General features: G+C 39.6%; 1 protein-coding gene across 7 annotated transcripts in view; it reads right to left on the bottom strand.

Moving 5' to 3' along the window:
* The window catches only part of si:ch211-251j10.3 (uncharacterized protein LOC799483 homolog), a 69784-nt gene that overhangs the window by 19320 nt on the left and 29433 nt on the right, over positions 1–21031 (bottom strand). For 3 of the 7 annotated variants that reach the window (XM_039802754.1, XM_039802753.1, XM_039802752.1), the window contains exons 2-3: positions 1283–1587; positions 311–385 (exon numbers count right to left, since the gene is read on the bottom strand). In XM_039802754.1, the coding sequence (XP_039658688.1) occupies positions 311–385; positions 1283–1587 (380 nt within the window). Of the gene's footprint in view, positions 1–310; positions 386–1282; positions 1588–19618; positions 19986–21031 lie in introns of those variants that run through there. The other 4 variants (XM_039802755.1, XM_039802750.1, XM_039802749.1 and 1 more) reach the window with 2 other exon arrangements.

Below are 21031 nucleotides of genomic sequence, written 5' to 3'. Positions count from 1 at the left end.
TCAAATGACAGCAAGACATAAGTCCTGTGGTTTCAACAAGGGATGCTAATAATGCTAATGGTCTTTTGGTGGTTTTAGTAAAACTGAAGCTCCGAAGGGCTGTAAAAGCTTAAGTATTTGTGATTTACTGTATATTTATCAGCTCATGAACTGTGTTTTATCAAACGGCCACAGAAACATTCTGACCGGTGTCTCTCAAAGAAAAATAATCAGCCAGAGCTTCAAACTCTGCGGATAGCCCTTGTGGGACGAGGCTCGGTGCTGTGAATGGACTCAGTGATGAATGTTGGCAGCTCGGCAGCAGACTCACTTTCTCAGCTCGGTGCTGTCGTCCTGGGAGACTCTGTGTGCTGTGGCTGCGGGGACGTTTTGGAGCTTGGCATACCTAAAAACACAAACAAGTTGTTCAATCAAGTTGATGAAAACGAAACATTTAAATTCTGATAAAAATTAATTTGATTTTATATCAAAGTTAACAAAAACATTAAAACATCTAACAGAATATAAAGCACGGTGGAATATGAAATAACAGTTCTGACTTTTCAAGAATAAAAACGTCAAATATTTATTGTTGGGGATGATGTTAAGTTTGTCATTTCATCAAGCATTTTCTGTTCATTTTTGGCATTAGTACCCAACCTTTTTTTGTCTTGTGACCCCTACACAATAAATAGGAAGATTTTCTTTTCTCAGATTGTGTCCTTTTGAAAGATTTTCAGAGGGCTGAAGAGGTAAAACTCAAGAAAGGTCCCCTACAAAGTTAGATCTCTACTGAATATTTGTTTTTTTAGAAGCCAAACGATGCACTGCTTGCTCATGGAACTCACACACACCTTGTGGCACACCGCAGTGGTTGAGAGGAATTACTTTTTACTTAGCTTTAGAAAAGATAAGTTACACAACAAAAAATAGGCTTGAAAAGTTTTCCTTGAGAATAACAATATGGATGTGGATGGTTAGAGTGATAAAATAAATAATACCGGTAAGTCCAAATAAGATAACTTACTCCTAATGTCTGTAGTGTGCCATCTGTGCTACACGGTGTTGAGATAAACAACTGCTGTATGTATTTCGTGTAAGCATACACCTATGGATGTACAGATTCATGACTGTGGCTACTACAGCGACTATATTTGATCCTTGGTCTCCTTTCTGTTTTATGTTATGTGCCTTGTTGTACTGTTTTTGTTTTGTCACATGTACAAAAACTCAAGAAATACATGTCCCCAGGGGCAGAGAACCACTGGTGCACAGACAGGTGTGTCATCTGCCATCACTGTACCTGTTGAGCAGGAGATCCAGCACCTGCTTGGTGCTGGCGAAGGAGCGGTAGGTGCAGAGGAAGATGGTGACGTAGGTGGAGTCTTTGCCCCTGAACGCTGACACCATGTACTCCACCAGCCTCTCCAGCGTGCCGGCCTTAATGGTCCGCACCTTGCAGGTCTCGTAAAGGCTCAGGGCCGAGTCCGTCTCCACGCCCAGCCATCGCTGCCCCTTACTGGCCGACTGGTGAAGCTGCACCTTCCTTAGCGTGATGGTGAAGATGGCGTCGTCCTCGGCCTCCTCGCCAATCTCCTGCGTCGAGCTCTACAAGACAGAAGAAGACGGAAAGTAAGACATTTTACTCCAAATAACGACCTCAAGATATTAGCTTTTCTTTCAGTTATGTTCTTAAATTATGTGCTACAAGTTATGGTGGATTTCGTGTTGTAATAAGCTATTCAAATATCTGCTTTGAGCAGATTAGAGGGAGTTAAAGACAGAGAAAAGACCGTCACCGTGCCAAACGTCGAGTTAAAAATGTCCAACATCTTATTTCGGGACGAAAGCCTTTAATTATGAGCATCTGTGTGACCCGGCGCTCTTCTTTTTGGTCTGTCTCCCTCTCTGAGTCACACTTAGTGAATCATGTGCGTGGCCGTGCACAAACAAACAATAGCTTGTTACTAAACAGAGCTTACTGGATAACTGGCACTACAATACAAGCTGCAGCCTGTATATTCCCAAACAGGGAATTAACACAAGCCGCTTGTTGCGTGAATGAGAGCTTGTCACCATCACTGCATTTTGTTGTTGTCTTCTCCTGAATATGAAAAATACACAGATGTTGACAGAGATGGCTTCATTCATCATCACGGCTGTCAACAACGCGTCATGCATGTGACCTGCATTAGCGCTGCTGAAAGTTACACAACAGAAACTAATCAATGGGTTACAAAAAGCTGAGTGACTTCTGGCAGCTTAGGGCTGAAACCAGATCATTCCTGATCCTTTACTTTAAGACACAGCTCTGAAGTGGAGCTGCAACAATTAGTCGATTAATCAATTAGCTGATTAACAGAACATCATTTTGCAACTATTTTGATAACCAATAACATTAATAACAATCAATAACATTATGTATATAGTGCCACCTCATCGTGTTTATTCATCTTGATTGTTAGATATTATTTAAATTGTTTATTTAGTTATTTTCTATTTAACTAATTACATTTTATATTTCTGTTTGTCTGTGATTTAACTGTCATATTGAGAGCTGCTAAACTGTTTCGTTGTTGACCACAACGACAATAAAGATCTATTCTAATCTAATCAATTAAGTGATTTTCTTTAAGCAAAATAACAACTCCTCCAAAGTGAGGATGTTTTATATCATTGTAAACTGAATATATTTTGGATTTTGGACAAAACAAGACATTTAAAGATGTTAAACTCTGAGAAACTGAGATGGACATTTGTCACTATTTTCTTTCATTTTATAGATCAAACGATAAATCGAGAAGATAAGTGGCAGGTTTATCATTATGAAAATATTTAGAAATATTGTTAATTGCAGCCATCTGCAATGAAAAAGTAGACTTCAACAGCAGCTACATCTGTGTAAGCACTAAGGGTTGTCTCTGGATATTAATGAATTTTCAAGTGTAAAATAACATTAAGTCTGTAAACGGGCTGGGCAATAACTCATTTTTAATCATTGATTGATTAGCCGATTAATTAGCCAGCCCCAATTATTTTGATGAAGAATTAATGGTTGAAGTCATTTTCTAAGCTAAATGCCAAACTTTGGTTACTCAGTTGTGAGGATTTGCTTTTTTTTTTGTCTTATCCGAAAGCAAACTGAATCTGTTTTGGTTTTGGACAGCTGGTCCTACAAAACAAGCTGTTTAAAGATGTCACTTTAGGCGTAAGGAAATTGTGCTGAATTGTTTGTTTTTTCAGTTTGCTAAATGAACACGTTTCTTTTAAAGGTTTTTCACAATTTATGACCTTTTATAAACCAAGCACATCAGTTTTATTGCTTTATATGTAATATCGCTCAAGAATTACAAAATCCTTTCATACAACTTAATCACACAACTTTCAAGTCGTATATAACTCATTTGTGTGACACAGAGAACAATTTATCACACAACAGCATGTGCTTCCAATCAGCAGTTTGTGTAACAGTTGGAAGATAAAGCTCGACAGTCGGAGCGCTGAGGCTCAGAACACATCAAGCCCCAAATAGCAGAGCCGCAGTGGTGTGAATCATTAGAGCCGAGGCCTCGGTGGAGGAATGGCATGTAATCTGGTGTGTCACGGCTCTTTGTAGTGCATCCTGGGAGCATTAGTCATCAGTCCATTTCCAAGACTCTGTGTGACTCCCTGTGCTTCGCTGCCTACTTTCTTTTTTTGGTCAGGGATCTATTCGGTAACATCTCGGTCCACGCCAAGTCCCTCTGTTGTGTCTGTGTTACCATGGAGACAAGCTCAAAATGAGGATGGCTGTGAATTTGGAAAAAGTGATACAGCATCTTCAAGCACTAGTACTGTCCTTGTATTTAAGTTTCATTGTTTTGGACGTGAGTTACATAGAATTTAAATCTATGAGTATTGCGACAAAGAATGTCACACAGTTTGTGACCTATAGCATTTGAAAGAAGGGGGAGTACAAAACAAGCAAAAGCAGGAAAACAAGTAAACAGGACAAAGTGAACAAAATGATATCAAGTGGTACTTCTCCAACATGCCACGCTATATATTACCCCAACTACTTTATTCCACTAACCTGCCTCCCTCAGGCTACTATCTGAGGTTGTTTCTTGTTTCCTTTGTGTATAATGCATCTATTAGTTGGGGAATTTAAGCCAGAAAGAGTTAAATGAGTTCAGTGAATTACATTCTCATAAACGTGAATGTTTGCAGAATAACAGGGCTCTAGAGTGCGACCAATTTGTAAAAATTTGTAAGGGTGTGACTAAGATTTTTTCTAGGTCGCACCGGTGCACCTAACGTCCTCGCATCCGCTGCCTCTCCACGAACGAAGCGATGTCGTTTATATCGATATGGTTTAATGTTGCGTTACATGACCCATTCCTTCTGTAAAGCCGTGCCTGTGTTTGGATCTCTCCTCTGTGCAGCCCCGCCCCCATTCACTCACACATGACTAAACTGCAACATGGTGAGACACAGCGCCGCGGGTCCAAACTGCTGACATTTGTCTACAGTTTTAAGTATGAGAGGGAAACCTGTATTGGTACCAGTGTTTCCGCTGGTAACTCTGTTACTGCGCCCGCCATAAACACATTAGAAGTTATTAAATGCAACTAACTGTGTAAGACGGAGCCTACTGGATCATAGTTCAAAAAAATGCAGCGCAGTGACGATACAGACATTTCATAGCCTACACAAGACGGGTGTAACGCCGCTGACCTGCCAAAGGACATTCGACCCGTGCTAGACCCATTCATAATGAGTCAGCCGTCACTCTGTGAGTAGCATTCACTTCAGTCCATCGCACTCCCCCTCTCTCCCTCTATCTCCCTATTTCTTTTTTCTTTTTTTATTTCGGCCTTTATTTTGATAGGAAAGCTGAAGACATGAAAGGGACGAGAGAGGGGGGAATGACATGTAGGAAAGGGCCACAGGTCGGAGTCGAACCTCTATATTTACCAACTGAGTCCTCTTTCACTGTTATTGTTGTTGAAAACAAGTGAAGGAGCTTTCTCAGAGATTATATATATATATATATATATATATATATATATATATACATATATATATACATACACACACTCACCTAAAGGATTATTAGGAACACCTGTAAGATTTCTCGTCAATGCAATTATCTAATCAACCAATCACACGGCAGCTGCTTCAATGCATTTAGGGGTATCGTCCAGGTCTAGACAATCTCCTGAACTCCAAACTGAATGTCAGAATGGTAAAGAAAGGTGATCTAAGCAACTTTGAGCGTGGCTTGGTTGTTGGTGCCAGACGGGCTGGTTTGAGTATTTCACAATCTGCTCAGTTACTGGGATTTTCACCCACAACCATTTCTAGGGTTTACAAAGAATGGTCTGAAAAAGGAAAAACATCCAGTATGCGGCAGTCCTCTGGGCAAAAATGCCTTGTTGATGCTAGAGGTCAGAGGAGAATGGGCCGACTGATTCCAGCTGATAGAAGATCAACTTTGACTCATATCACCTCTCGTTACAACCGAGGTATGCAGCAAAGCGTTTTGTGAAGCCACAACATGAACAACCTTGAGGCGGATGGGCTACACCAGCAGAAGACCCCACCGGGTACCACTCATCTCCACTAAAAATAGGAAAATGAGGCTACAATTTGCACGAGCTCACCAAAATTGGACAGTTGAAGACTGTAAAAATGTTGTCTGGTCTGATGAGTCTCGATGTCTGTTGAGACATTCAGATGGTAGAGTCAGAATTTGGCGTAAACAGAATGAGAACATGGATCTGTCATGCCTTGTTACCACTCAGCAGGCTGGTGGTGGTGGTGTAATGGTGTGGGGAATTTTTCCTTGACACACTTTAGGCCCCTTAGTACCAATTGGGCATCGTTTAAATGCCACAGCCTACCTGAGCATTGTTTCTGACCATGTCCATCCCTTTATGACCACCATGTACCCATCCTCTGATGGCTACTTCCAGCAGGATAATGCACCATGTCACAAAGCTCCAATCATTTCAAATTGGTTTCTTGAACATGACAATGAGTTCACTGTACTAAAATGGCCCCCACAGTCACCAGATCTCAACCCAATAGAACATCTTTAGGATGTGGTGGAAGGGGAGCTTTGTGCCCTTGATGTGCATCCCACAAATCTCCATCAACTGTAAGATGCTATCCTCTCAATATGGGCCAACATTTCTAAAGAATGCTTCCAGCACCTTGTTGAATCAATGCCACGAAGAATTAAGGCCGTTCTGAAGGTGAAAGGGGGCCAAACACGGTATTAATAGGGTGTTCCTAATAATCCTTTAGGCGAGTGTATGTGTGTATATATATATATATATATATATTTTTTTTTTATATATATATATCCTATTTATTTCAGATTTATTTCATTTACATGTGTTGCAGCTGTATATTTTCAAATTGGTAAAGGAAACCCTGTCTTTGCATTTTATTTTAATCACAATCTGTTTTAATAAAAGAGCTTGTGAAAAGTGGCTTTGACTTAAAACTGAACATTTAGCCCACTTTGTAAAAAAATACAGAGCTATATATATCGTGTATCACCATTCAGCGCTAATGGCAATGAGGAAAAATTTGGGTGCACCTAAATTTTGTGCTGGTGCACCTAAATAAAAAAGTTAGACGCACCAGTGCAACCAAGGCAAAAAGTTAGTCTGGAGCCCTGAATAATGTGATTCATTTCAGTTAAAAGAGGGCTGCATTGAGGTCAACTGCAGATCGACTGAAATTACTTTGGGTTTCCATACTATAGGTGTTTAAGGGCTGATAGAGATATGAGTATACTGTGTTTTTAAAAAAAGGAGTTTGACACTAGTAGAAATGTGCTATTTTGTGCTGAAGAGTTCAGATTTAACCTGTTTATTCATGGGTTAAGATAAAATACTGCATTTTGTAAAAAGGTGGGTTGTAATGTTGCATTTATTGTATTCATAGACATTTCTAACATGTTCTGAACAATTAATGAATTCATTAATCTAGAGCAAAACAGGCCAATTAACTGATACTTTAGCTGTACTTTAGTCAGGTAACAACAAGACCATTCAAACCCAGAGACATTTAAATAGGACACTCCAACAAGAGAAGAAGATCAACAAACTACAGGAAGAAAAAAAAATCCACACAGGATTATGAACAGAAGCAGGCTGATGCTGTTCCACGTGCTAGATAAGCAACACTATGTGTTCATGTGAAAAAAAGAAATAAAAGGCATAGAAACTGGCTCTAACTGGGATATCTAACCGTCAAAAAACCCGAAAGCTTCTCCACTCTGATCAGGACAACGAAGACTCACGCTTACACATAGAACCTGAACTTCACTAACCTATTTACAGTGTGTAACAGAGGGAGGGTGTGTGTGACAGATAAATGGAGAGAGCGAAGAAAAACCCCTGGACTGTTGTAAATCCTGCAGAGTATAAAGGCTGAGGCACAGCTGCAGCTGAGGGCCTTGACAGCACGAGAGGTGCTTATCAGCCAAACCACAGAGGCTGCGCTGCTATCACTTCAAGCCCGGAAAATAATGTAGCGCTCAAGGGCAGCGCCTCACTCCATCCGGCGAGTCAATTCCCACCAAAATGCTCCCATTCATCCCGTTGTCATGATAAACAAATTCTCCTTACTTCTCGAACAACACACTGAGCGATCAATACTTTATACTGCGATTAGCAGAGGCTTTAAATATCTATTAATAAAAATATCCCAAATCAGAAAGTCACATCTAACCCAAGAGACCACTTCACTACAATTGTCGGCGCGTCCACATGATACAAGCCTCCCCCTCCCCTCCCTCCACACAGTTGCTAGTAGCCAAGGACGACACGGAGGATTAAAAAAGAGTGATGGAATCTTCAGAAGAGGTCATTATCTTCACTCGATTTTCTGCAGGCGAAAGTCGCCGGGCGCCAAATCTTCTGATCACAGCCATACTGAGAAATACAGAGAGAGTTGTGTGGAGCTGATAGTCTTAATTAGCTTTGTAGCAACTCATTTGGCAATGGCTTGAATGTGACGGACGTTCATTAGTATAGCCTAACAAAGTTCCACACTAAATTCAATTATGGTATTCACTCTGTCTTTCAGCAGACAGCTTAACAAGCCACACCATGTTAAACTGCATCCCAGTGGAGTTACATTTTCTGACGACGTCGATAAGAAACTCTAAGTAAATAAGAGCGAATTCTCTCTGAGTCATCTCCTTTTTTAAATTTAAGTTTGTCTCACATTCCTTCAGCCTGACTCAGTGCTGCTTAGTCAACCAGATTGGCACCATCCTGGTTACAAAGCCAAACACACAGGAAGTGGCTTCTAAAGATACTGTAGGCAGCCTCCTCAGCACCCCTGGTTCAACAAATAGGATATTTGGGGGGGAATTCCAGAGAAAAGATGGTTTAAAAAAAAAAGGAAAAACCCCAATTAAATGTTAATTGCTCGCAGGGGAATGCTGCTTTATTGGAAATCACAGACTCCACATTCATGGAAATCCTATCTCTGATCTCTTGTCATTCCTGGAACTTAAAAAGATTAATTTGCATGAAGAAAATCCTCAGTTCAACTCAGCTCTTTTTTGAGGCCTGGCATCTGACCAGATGAAATTGTTAAAGACTTCTCTCTTCTCTCTTTCCCCCCTTCTTCTGTGCTTTTGTTTACCTATTTTTTTGCAGTATGCCTCTCGTTACCCCCCCTCTGATATCCAGCCTATGGCTTCTACTGTAACTTTCAATGTGTGCATGAACTTCAATGTGCCATTGATTGCTTAGTTCAATGCTCCCATTAGCTGATCTATGAAGCTGATTTTAATCATAGTCGTTAAGCCATAAAAGCGCAGATGTTCAGCATTAACTTAGGGACCACTGAGTTGACGCAGGACTATGAGTGATGCAGAACATTGCATTTTGAACATGATGCAATAAAAACAGAAAGGCACTGATGACTTTTATTTTTAGAAACCTGTTTACCCTCTCTTTGTAATGAACAATGAAACTAAAGAAACTGCATCATAGCCATTATACCAGAGGGAAGGTTTTTTTTTTTATTTACTGGTCTAAATATAGTGAAACTGGGTCGGAAAGTATTTACTTTAAAAAATAGAAATGTTGTTTTATCCAGATGGGTGGTGGTTTTAACATCAGGACAAATTAAACACTGACAACTAAGGAATTAACTACCCAAAAGTGCATTGTTATCGTCTAAACACAGAATATAAAGTTACATGCAGCCAGCACTTAAAACAGACACCTAGACGGCACACATCAACAATCACAGCAGAAGAGTCACTTTATAATGTATAAGGACGTTTTTTCATTTAAAAAAATAAACATACATGAAATGGTGTGATTGCAGCAAAAAAAAAAAACTAAAAGTAAAACTAACTTATCTGACTGAACTCTTAAATGAATATTCTGTAAAGTGTTTCTTGGCTCCTCGTGTCAGTTTTGGAATACAATCAGAAAACTAGAGCAGGATCCACAGAAATGTCTGGCATCCAGAGTCGGCCTCCTCCACACGCTCGCTCCAACACTTATCAGAGCTACGCTCACCTACACCATCCTGAATGTGAATGACCATGAATGTACATGTGGGCTGGAGGAATGTGAGGCGAATAAAAGTGTCAGCAAAGAGTGATGAGAGTGAGAAAGAGAGAGAGTGTGAGAGAAAGGGGAAAAGGTTTCCAGAAAGAGGAAAATCCACATCACATGAGCCAACAGTGGAGAAAGGATGAATAGATTTACTGTTTTGTCTCAATAGACATTCAAATGAATCAGTTAGATGTAAACCAAACATGATTTCTGCATTACCACACATACATGTCAACTGTTTAAAACCGCTGCAGAAATCTCACTTTCTTTACACTTTCATGTACAACACATAGTTCCAAGACAAAACATGACTTGATTCTACATTTAAAGCCGTGTAATGTATCTGACCTGGCCTTGCATTAAATAACAATCAGCTGATTCATTTGCCTCCAAAGGACAGTTCTCCCCAAAATCAAATCATATTTTTCCTCTTACCTCTAGTGCTGTTTATCAATCTAGACTGTTTTGGTTGGTGGAGTGTTGGAGATATCGGCCGTAGAGATGTCTGCCTTCTCTCCCATATAATGGAACTAGATGACACTTGACTTGTGGTGCTCAAACCGCCAAAAAAATACATTTGAAAAAATTCAACAGCAATGTCTTTTTCCAGAAATCATAACCCGGTTACTCAAGATAATCAACAGACCTGGTTGTGAGTAGTTTTAAGTAGGATATATTTAAAAAAAAAAAAAAAAATCGTATCAGCGTGCAGAAGGAAGTGTACTAATGGACGAGCGGTCCGTGCTCGTGACAGCGTGAGATGTAAACATTGATGGCGTTTCTCTTTGGCTGAGCTGTAGTGTTAGCGATATGTATCAATTAGCTATAAACGAATCTCCACAAGCTAGCGATGTTGGACCAAAAAGGAATTTATCCAGGGAGTGAGATACGGACGTCTACCACATAACAAACTCCCAGCCTCACCCTCAGTCTTAATAACAGGCTGAACTGTTGGCTGACCTGCTCTTCATCTCAGAAACACAATCATGAGTCTTCCTCTGGAAATAAATAAAAAATTATCCCACATAACAAACCTCCCATCTTTATATCTGATGGTATACAGTCTTTCTAAACACAGCCCCCTGGCACAGGAAAAGACTAAAACAAACACACAGGAACAAAAGTAAACCCTCATTCCGAGCCAAAACCTCCTCAAGGCAAAACATTGCCCTTGAAGGCTGTTCAGAGGCGTCTGCCAAATTTATGGGCGATCATCAACAGAAAACACACCTGCTTCCATAGCAATGGTCCCATATGACCCTTAGAAAACCCCCGGAGCCGAGCTCTAAATGTAGATCAACAGGGAAACTCCCAGTGGAATGAGAAAACCTGCCCCCCCTCTCCCCCCAAAATAGTCAACACCTAAACAAAGCCAACAATAGCCTGCGTTCATTACAACCCTAGCACAAGCCAGTGATTTCCCCTCGCTAACAATGGCCACTGACAGCCAGTGAGAGGGGGGGGGGGGGGTAACCAAACGTTCCGAAAACTCTTCGGTGGTCTAAATATTGAGGCTATTCACTGAAATCTTCACCTTACGAGAGCCTGTTCAATGGCTAAATGTCATCCTCCGCCACCTATGTCAAATGTATTGATTGATTGAAACCTTTACACGTACACAAGGAAATACTCACTGACAGCAAGCTCGGTTTTAACAGAGAGCTATATATATATATATATATATATATATATATAGGGTGTTGTTATTACTATTCATCCTGAACATGTAAACAGGTAAACATGAATGTGTGTTGTCAAGACACTATACTCATAACTACAAATGTCAGCCTAAAAGACCGTCCATGCCAAGAACGATAACTATAACGATAACTATAAATCCTATAAAATAGTTTTAAAAATCGTTATAACTCAAGTGGATGGCGGAGTCCACACCACAACTGAGAACGATATCGTCGGGATCACTTTCAGAGCGATTTGATGAACGACAGAAACACTGACAGCCAATCAGAATCCATCTAAATTTACATGGCACGGTGGAGAGAGACACTGCGGAGAGATTTGTTGCACACAGGTGGTAAGTGGCGTGACTTTTCCCCTTGGTGCTCCTCTACACAGATCTGACACCGCCCGCCTGCTCTCATCCCCGGCTCTCTGAGCGCTGTGCGTCCGCTGTCATGATGCCAACGCTGTACACATTTTTCAGACAATATGTCGTTGGTGTGGATACGTTTTTGTCAGTCTTTCAATCTGGCCTATCACAAACTATTTGGTAAGCTTTCTACTCCAGTCACAGACTTTACCACTTAAAACGTTGTGTTTAGTTTAGTTCAAATAACGTTATGTATTGCTAGCAACCAGCTAGTCATCATTGCTACAATGCTAATGTTACTACAATGCTACTACTACTAAAACAAATATATATATATATATATATATATATATATATATATATATATATATATATATATACACACCAGTTAACCTATACCAACTGCCTGGGCAACAAAAATAGTAGGATTCATCCTCTTGGGCAACATGAATCTCTGTATACAAGTTCATGGCAATCCATCCAATAGTTGTTGAGATATTTCAGTGTGGACCGACCGACATTGGCATCCCTAAAGCAAATGTCACTGTGATCTAGCTGCAAATACTGTATCTAGTTTTGATTTTACTCAACAACCTTTCTCTTTACCTTTCTTCTCTTTCAACAAACATGCAAAAAAAACAGACTTCCTTCTTCTACCACACTAGCAGTTCTTTCCCTGCATCTGGGCTAATCTAAAAAGGTTCTAGATAATTTCTTCCCAAATTATCACCAACACAAAGAGGCTATTTTTGCCTCTTTTTTGCATGTTTGTGCCTCTTCCAGCTAAAACTTGACATGAACAGATCTTTTCTGTGAAATTAAGTTGGCAGATCAGCTGGGGGCCAAATAACTACTGATGTGATTTAGCAAAAGAAGACTTCAATCCACATTTCCTGCCATCAGATAATTCATTTTATTTAGCTGTAACTTCAGAACTATTCAAAATCTTCCGGGCTTGTTTACATTGTCAAGACATTTCTTTTAAATTCAAAGTGACGGGAATGAGGAGGTTTGTTTTTCTTTCAAGTGCCATCTAGTTATTTGTACCTTTTGCATATTTGTCTCGACGACGCAGTTTGTCATATTTTCTCTCTTTTTTCCACTTTCTATCTTTGGCACAGAAATAAAAACTAAACTTTGATTTAATCCGTGGCTAAGTGCACTCCTGTCTATGTGTTGCCTAAAACGTGGTGACAGAGCTGTTGTGACGGGTATTAGTAACACGCCAGCAGCTAAACTGGCTTTGTCAGCAATTATCAATCACCAACATGCGTGCAGAGTTTCATTAGGAGAATAAACCTCTTATCTCTTAATAGAGTTGATAGAGGTGGGGATTCCGGCAATGACCATGTCCCAGTTTACTTTATTTTCAGCTTTTCTTGGCTGATCTATTTTACATTGCTGTTGGGCTTTAGACAACCCAGTGTTTCCTTTAGGATTTGTTTTAGCAGTGGGGGCAGGTCTGTCCGAACAACAGCCCTATTTCTGATACCGTGGTGGCAGAAATTTTGCCATGGTGGGACTACAAAATCAACATAGAGGAAACACTGCAATCCTTTCCACACACAACATTTGTGCTGAAATAATTAATGATGATTAATGATTATTTAGCAAGTAGAAAAACTAAATTAGTAATTGCACCTTTTTGAATATTACAAAAGCGAATGTTTACTTGTTTCCCATAAATGTACTGTATATCATAGACAAACTAAGATATTTTCAATTACATGAACAAAACAAAATCAACTCAAGGCCCATTTACTTGCTTGTTCAGGAGCTTTTGATTGTATCTGTGTAGATGTTCGGAATCACGGAAGCTAAATCTACAGATGAAAGCCATTTGGTGTGGTTGAAAACGCCAGAACAAGAACAATCACTTACTTAAAACACAAAAACCTAAAAACTCTCAGCTGTGCCCAGAGACAGTGTAGTAAAGACTTCCATTCCCCGACCAGACAATCCTGCTGAATCGAATCAAATCCCTCCAACATTTTCTCTGTCCTTTATTCCTTCATTTTCATTCATCGGTTTTAACATCTATTCGATATGCACTAAAAGTGATACGTGGCTGTACATAGTAAGAACTAACAAAGATGTTACATCTGTTTCAGTTACGAAATGAGACATTTTAAACTAACTGACCCAAAACAACGATGAAGTCTCTCCATAACTGTCACAGTGAGGTTGCCAGGTTTGGTACCACTGTGTCTGTATGGAGACCAAAACCAAAACCTGAGCTCACACAGGTGTCTGGCAACCAGTGCTATAGTTGTTCATACGCTGTACAGAAGTGCTGTGTCCATGGATGAACTGTTGCTTGTCAATATATACAGTAATAATGTCATTTTGTTTTTGTACGGATTCAATTTACAAGATACATAATGAGATACAGTGTTTCCCCCTCCTTTAAGTAACTTGATGCTCCAGCTCCACATTTAACGCACAAACATAAGACTCTATCTTCTTGTCTAGTTTGCAGAAAAGAAGCAAATAAGCCTTTTTCCAAAAAAGGCTGAAATGTAATTTATAGACGCTGAAATATCCAGGTTTCATATCTGAGAATCTGATTTTAATCATATTTTAATTCAGTCCACATGGGAAATTTAAAAATGTCAACTGTCAGATTTGGGACACTTTGAGCTGCACCTTCTCTAAAGATGCTCTTTAGTTAATATGTTTTTAAGTTTCCTCGTGTAAGACCAGTCCAGGTAATTAAACTAGACCAGACAGACAGCGAGTGCAGAATCAGACGGTTTAAGTATTTCTCCAGGCGTCGCAGGCATTCACATTCCAGCCTGTTTCTGTCGTTGTGTCTGCCGCTGAGATCCAGCACTCGGCTACTCGACTCTCTTCAAAATGAACTGTGGAAACAAAAGATTCTCTGTCTGGATCGACTCGGACGGTCCGGCTCCTGTTTCTCATCGCGGAGCTCGGCCGAACCTCCACCTGCGCTTCGATCAGTGCTTACATCTCAAATAATAGCAGCTCAGAGTGTCCTAATATTAAATCTTCCTTCTGCATTTGTGTCTCAGAACTGATATTTTACAATCAGTAATAAGCTCATTGAAGTCACATTTTTTTCACATGGAAAAAAATACCTGCATCACACATAACAACAAGCAGTAGTAGAAGTAGAAGTCTATTTACTCAAGTACACAATGTTGTGGTACTTTACTTGAGTGTCTCCATTTTATGCTACTTTATACTTCTACTCTACTACATCTTTTGCATTAAAATGTCCAAAAAAAAGACTAGACCTATGTTGTATTTTTTGTTGAGTTGTGTATTTATATTTGTATTTATACATTATCCTGTTATCTGTTATAATGTTTCCAACAATGATCAAACCCAGAGGAATCTGTCATTTTATCCAAGATAACGGTCTGTTACATTTGGTCGTCTGTCGATGGCGTCAAAACTGCTTTATTCAAGGGTTTTACCAGTTTTGGTCTGTTTGTTGTGGAGAGGAAAAGACCTCTGCAGACAATTGGGCTCCTGGTTAAAACCCTCCTGAACAATAAACACTGAAGGAATCCTAACCGCGAGAAGCTGACTGCAATGACGGAAATGGTGGTGGTACAACAACTCCCATGATCCTGCGCTACTTCACGACGTCACCGAACTCTTTGTGTCTTTTGTTATTGTTTTGATTGAGAGACCCTTAGCAGCAGAAAATGACATATTGTTGTGTAAATGAGTACTTCCTCCACCACTGACAAAGGAAACTTTTTAACCAGTATTGTGTACTTTCCTGTGTTTGTAACGTGATATTCTGCTTGTTTTTGATTGCATATGAGATTATTTCTTCCATGTGGGATAACCACAGTTGTACTGTGTTATTAATGTCATTCATCTGCTTGCTTGCTTGGCTGAGTCACTGTTGAGGACAATCAGACCATGACACAGTAGAAAGAAAGCTGTTTTTAGAGCAGTTACAGTAGCCCTTTGTCTATGGTTTCACTGTCAGTTCAGAATTGCACTGAGCATCGATTACTTCCTAAAATAGATCCGAAGACGACCACATAAGTGACTGTTGTTCAGACTCAACGGTCCTGAACTGGTCTGAACTGTACTGGGAGTCCAGAACTGAAGGAGCTGACCGTTTAAATGACTTATTGTTTAAGGACTCCTGAGGCAGCCTCAATAAGCAGCAGTCTATTTTTTCTTTAGCAGTGTTTTTATGTTGGTTTGGCCCCTAATCCTGCTGGTTAGCTAGACGGCAGCGTTTGGAGAGCGCTCAGAACTCCACTCTTAATTATGACTATTTCTAGCTTGAATGAACTGTTGTATACGGTTTGACTGCGGATAATACGATTACAGTGGGACTACACGGTTATATAAATTCAAACGAAACATAAAAAGAAAACAAAATGTCATATCTATAAGTAATCTATCGCTCACTCCAAAATTAACCAAAATTAATGTTTGCTCAGGTTTACATTCTTGAAATCTTAAGGGGTGCCCCCACACTAAATAGATGCTCCCAAGAAATATTTTGCGAGTACAGCAAGGACATTACCAACAATTTGTCTTCATCTGGTAAACCAAAATGTTGGCAATTTAAGACTATTTTATGAAGTTCTTGTACAGTTTCTTGTGACTAGACAATATTTGAAGATGGCTTCTTTGTAAAGTGATTATATTACTCAAAGTAAGGAACTGAAAAAGTAATGGTTTGGTATCGTACTAGAGTTGAAAATATTAGTCAATTGATTTGTTGATCGATTTTGTCGATTGTTGATCAATTGCATCTATTTTGATAATCAATGTTTTAAGTAAAGTTTCAAACAAAAAGGCCAAGTATTTTATGTTTCCAGCATCTCAATTTGAATAATTAGCTGTTCATCTCTGTCCTATTTGACAGTTATCTGATCATTTTTGGGTTATGGAATGTTTTAAAGTGCTCATATTATGCTCATTTTCAGGTTCATAGTTTTATTTAGAGGTTATATCAGAATAGGTTTACATGGTTTAATTAAAAAAATAAAAAATAAATACTATGCTTGTTGTACTGCACATTGCTGCAGCTCCTCTATTCCCCTTGTGTGTTGAGCTCTCTGTTTTAGCTACAGATTAAGGCATCTCACTTCTGTTCCATCTTTGTTGGGAGTCACACATGTACAGTACCTAGATAAAGACTACTAGCCAGTCAGAAGCAGAGTATGAGGGCGTGCCACGCTAGCAGCTAGGCGAGCATTATAACGTGCGTTACAAAGTGTCACGTTCGTCACGGAAGTAAAGGCTGGACTACAATAGAGCTGTTTGGAGCAGTTGGTGAACAGTGTTTTCTGTTGGAGATGGTAAGTCCCTTTGGGGTGGACTTTGGGCTTTTTCACTTTGTAAACCTATAACGTGCACAAAAAAGATATAGAACACAATAAAGGAAAGGGAAAAAAGCCAAAAGGCATAATATGAGCACTTTAAAGAGAAAACAAGCCAGTTAAAGACATCAAACTTCCCAAATGATTGAATTGAAAAACCCCAGCAAAACACAAGGTACCGTATCAGTGGCCTTGCCAAGTTCAGTCTGGTCATAACTTAATAAATGATGAATCGGCAGATCAACAGAAGAGGAATAAGGTGATAAGCATCAGCAGCCCAGAAACTTCAGATTGTCTGTAACCAAGAAAATTCTAAAATGATCGGCCAGCATGAAGCCAACAATGACTTATTTATCTGCCAAATCAAGCACAGCACTCATTTCAGACCTTTAGTCACGTTAAAATAATAAAAGAAATATGTATAAAACAAAAAAGGGCTTCAACTGAGGCAACACAGTATTAATTTCTTTCTAACACAGCCGTAACTTGATAGGTTAGAAAACCTCCATTTCAGAGCCATTTGATCCCCTCAGCTATATGATACAGTACGTACAGACTCTGATGGTGGTTACATAAGAGCCCGAGGTATATCAACAAATGACTGAATCCAACCCACCACCCTCCTCCACATCCGCCTTTCCAGTGACCTTTTATACTGTAAAAGAACCACGACATTGAATAACGTCTACATTAGCCTTTTGGACTGCTGGGAAGAAAGGCGGCGATTGTGGAGGAAACCCCTCGGCCTCTGCAGGAGGGGGATTAAGCATTAGTAATTGTGTTAGAGGAGAGGATTAGATTAGATTAGAGCAGAGCGAAGAGGCAGAGCAGGTTATAGCTGAAGCTACCTCTCTGAGCTCCGCACATGAAAAAAGGGAAACGTACAACAGGCTTGTGATATCAGTCCAGGTCTGATTGATGACCAGAGACCAGAGAAAATCAAAAAGGTTGTGCAGACAAGTGTACAGACAGCGGAGACCAGACTGTCTCCATGTGGTAACGGTTAGGAGGCTGTCCTCGTCCGATCCCCAGATTTACATAAGACAAATGTGATTACTCATCCTCCGTCCTGATCTCATCGAATGTACGGAATGTAAGGAGCGCAGTGCTGGAGAATGTTTCCACCTAATCCATTAAAGAAAAGGACATTTTTAGAGATAACAGTGATCCTGTATCTTTGGGTCATGGGTTGAAAAGGAAAGTGACGTAGTGGGAAATAAAGAAGTAGGGTTATTATGGTATGAAATGAGCTCAGAGTGTACGAAAAAATAGCCTACACTGCCAGAAAAGCATTAGGGTGATATTTTTGGCTCTGGGGATGGCAAAGTCCACCACTATCATCCACTAAAATATCTCAACAACTATTGTATGGATTGTCAAGACATTTTGTGCACACATTCATGTTCCCCTCAGGATGAATTGTAATCGCTTTGATGAGCCCTTCACTTTTAATTACCGTCATCATCAGTTCAAAATTAAAATCTGCCCAGCACTCTGGTTAATGACCAATTACCTGCAAAACTAATGACATTCCCATCGGCCATGCTAATGTTACCATTAATCATTAATCAATTAATCGATAAGTAGCTCTGCATTTATTTTGATAATCAATGAATCCGTTTTTTAACTCAACATCACCAAACATTCCCGGCACTCTCCAATTTCAATATTTCAATAAAGTAATGATTTCAATCAGATTCTGTCTTATATCAATATTAATTTAATTTCTTTGGGTTTGTGTTGGGACTACCTTCTAGATCGACTTACAGTACAACTCTGAATCTTCAAAACACAACAGGAAATACAAGTTTGTGATATGACAAAACTATCCTCAACGGTAAGACCTGACTGACAACTGCACTATAAGGTTACAGTTAACATCTATTCAGTATTGGATTGAATCAGTGTACGTTCAGAGGAAGAACTGATACCCACAGAAAAAAGCAAGTCATCCTGTTACAGTAATCTTGTGCCAATGTCTAAGGAGTGTCACAATAGGTTTTTTTGTTCTACTTTTACTTTTGTTATGTGTATTATGTATGTTACCTAATACAGAGTCCTATACCCTTTATCTCCTGCATCCCAGCATTTGACATCGATATGCTGTTTATATGGCATCTACTTCTTATAATAAGGCTTTACAGGGTTTACAAATATAGGCTTAGTAGATGTCTTCATACATTACATCATCTGAGGTATAAGACGATCAATAAATAAATAAATAAATAATCATATTGTAGCCTACATACGAACATATTCATTGTATATTTTGGATACCTACATATGTTTAAAAGTTGTTTAAATGTGTAATAAACTGGTTTAAAAGTGGGGTCAAAAAAAGAGTTAAAGTAGAGAAATCACACAGGGGATATCTTCAGTTTTTACACACTAGCTAATACTTTCATTTTTTTTTAAACTGTGTGTAACTTGATGGTAAACAGCCTTAAATAAAACTAATTTTATTCATAACTTGGCTTGTTTCTTTTATAACTCCTATATCAATCCAAAATCCCCCAACCCTCAAAACCAGTTTGGATCCATCCTGACGTCCTCCAAATCACAACACTAACAACCCGCATCAGCTAACGGACCTCTGTCGCCTCTCATCCCCGCTTCTCCTCCGCCTTCCTCCCGCCCCGTGCCCTGCCACTTCCCCCCCGGCCTCCCCCCGGCCTCCTTCAGCTCACCTCCAGTAGCGGCAGGTCCGGGTCCAGGTGTGTGAGGCTGTGCAGGACCACCGGGCTGCGGTCCTCCACCACCTCCAGCCTCACCCCGTCCCAAATGTTCCGCACCCTCCACGACGAGTCAAACATCTCGACCAGCAGTCCCGGCTTGACGCTGTGCGCCTCTGTTTGCATCCCCGAGAAATAGACCATGGGTGCCCGCGGAGCCGAGTCACAGTAACGGTAGCGACATTATCACTGTCTTTGTTTGTGTTTTGTTAAAGCAGAGAGAGAGAGAGAGAGAGAGAGGGGAGGGAGGGAGAGTCGTCGCTGCTGTCTGTGGGCCAGCGAGCCGCTGTGCTGGATCATCGCTGCTGTCCGTTGGGTTCAGGAGTGTCATGACTCAGATTGAGGCTTTTCGAAAACCCCGCCCCTCAGGCATGTGCTGCCTTCAGGGCTATCGGAAATATCAGATTCCCGGGATGTAACGGAGGATTAACATTCTTTAAATAGCCTACTGTTTATATTCATTCTGAGAAAACATGTCTATACCATAAAACTGGGGTCTTGAACGTTTTTTAAACCAAGGACCCCTTAACTTAAAGCGAGACTGAGCAGAGACCCCCTACTACATATATTGTATAAAATGAAGTTGCATAATAAACTGGGCCTACAATTACGTGTAGGGCAGCCTAAAGCCTTTTTACATACCTTTTTTTGCATAGAATACTAAGCTTTTAAAAAAGCCTTATAATTGTTGGCATGATATTATAAATTACATTTTAAATTTAAAAAAAACTAATACCTTAGTGGCTACCTTACCTATGGGCCAGTATGCCTATCATCAGTGGGGATTTATATTTGCTAATAATATGTTGGATTCATGTTAAGACCTTTTAATTTTTGAAAAGACTTACAAAAATTTACAATAATTTGGAGGCCCCCCTGCAGTGACTCTGAGGACCCCCTAGGGGTCCCGGACCCCCTGTTGAAGATCCCTGCCCTAAAACCAAACATTATAGGATGTCTCTGATCTCTAAAACAATAACCTTCACCTTTATCTCAATCGTCAAATGATTCAATATAAAAATGGCAATAATGTATATTACATCTGCACATATATTCGCACAAAGTGTGTGCATATAAGCAAAGTATTGTAATATATAATGTATATACTTGAATATCTTTATTCCTTTTTATTGTTTTGTTATTTTTTATAATTTTCAATAGTTCTTTATGTGTTTTCTACTTCTTTAGAGTGGTTTTACTGCTTTAACATGTACATTCCCCCAGTGAAGATCAATTAAGTCTTATCTTAATTGAGCTAATGTTATTTTGGAATACAAATATCGTAATCATCCTTCATATTTGGTTTATTCCCTATAAATAATAATAATAAATAATATCTATACTAATAATATCTGTCTATATCTATAT

This window comes from Perca fluviatilis, chromosome 6 (genome assembly GCF_010015445.1).
Source record: "Perca fluviatilis chromosome 6, GENO_Pfluv_1.0, whole genome shotgun sequence".
Taxonomy (NCBI): Eukaryota; Metazoa; Chordata; class Actinopteri; order Perciformes; family Percidae; genus Perca; species Perca fluviatilis.
Note: the sequence above shows the minus strand (reverse complement) of the source record. Positions and strands in the feature narration are given on the sequence as shown.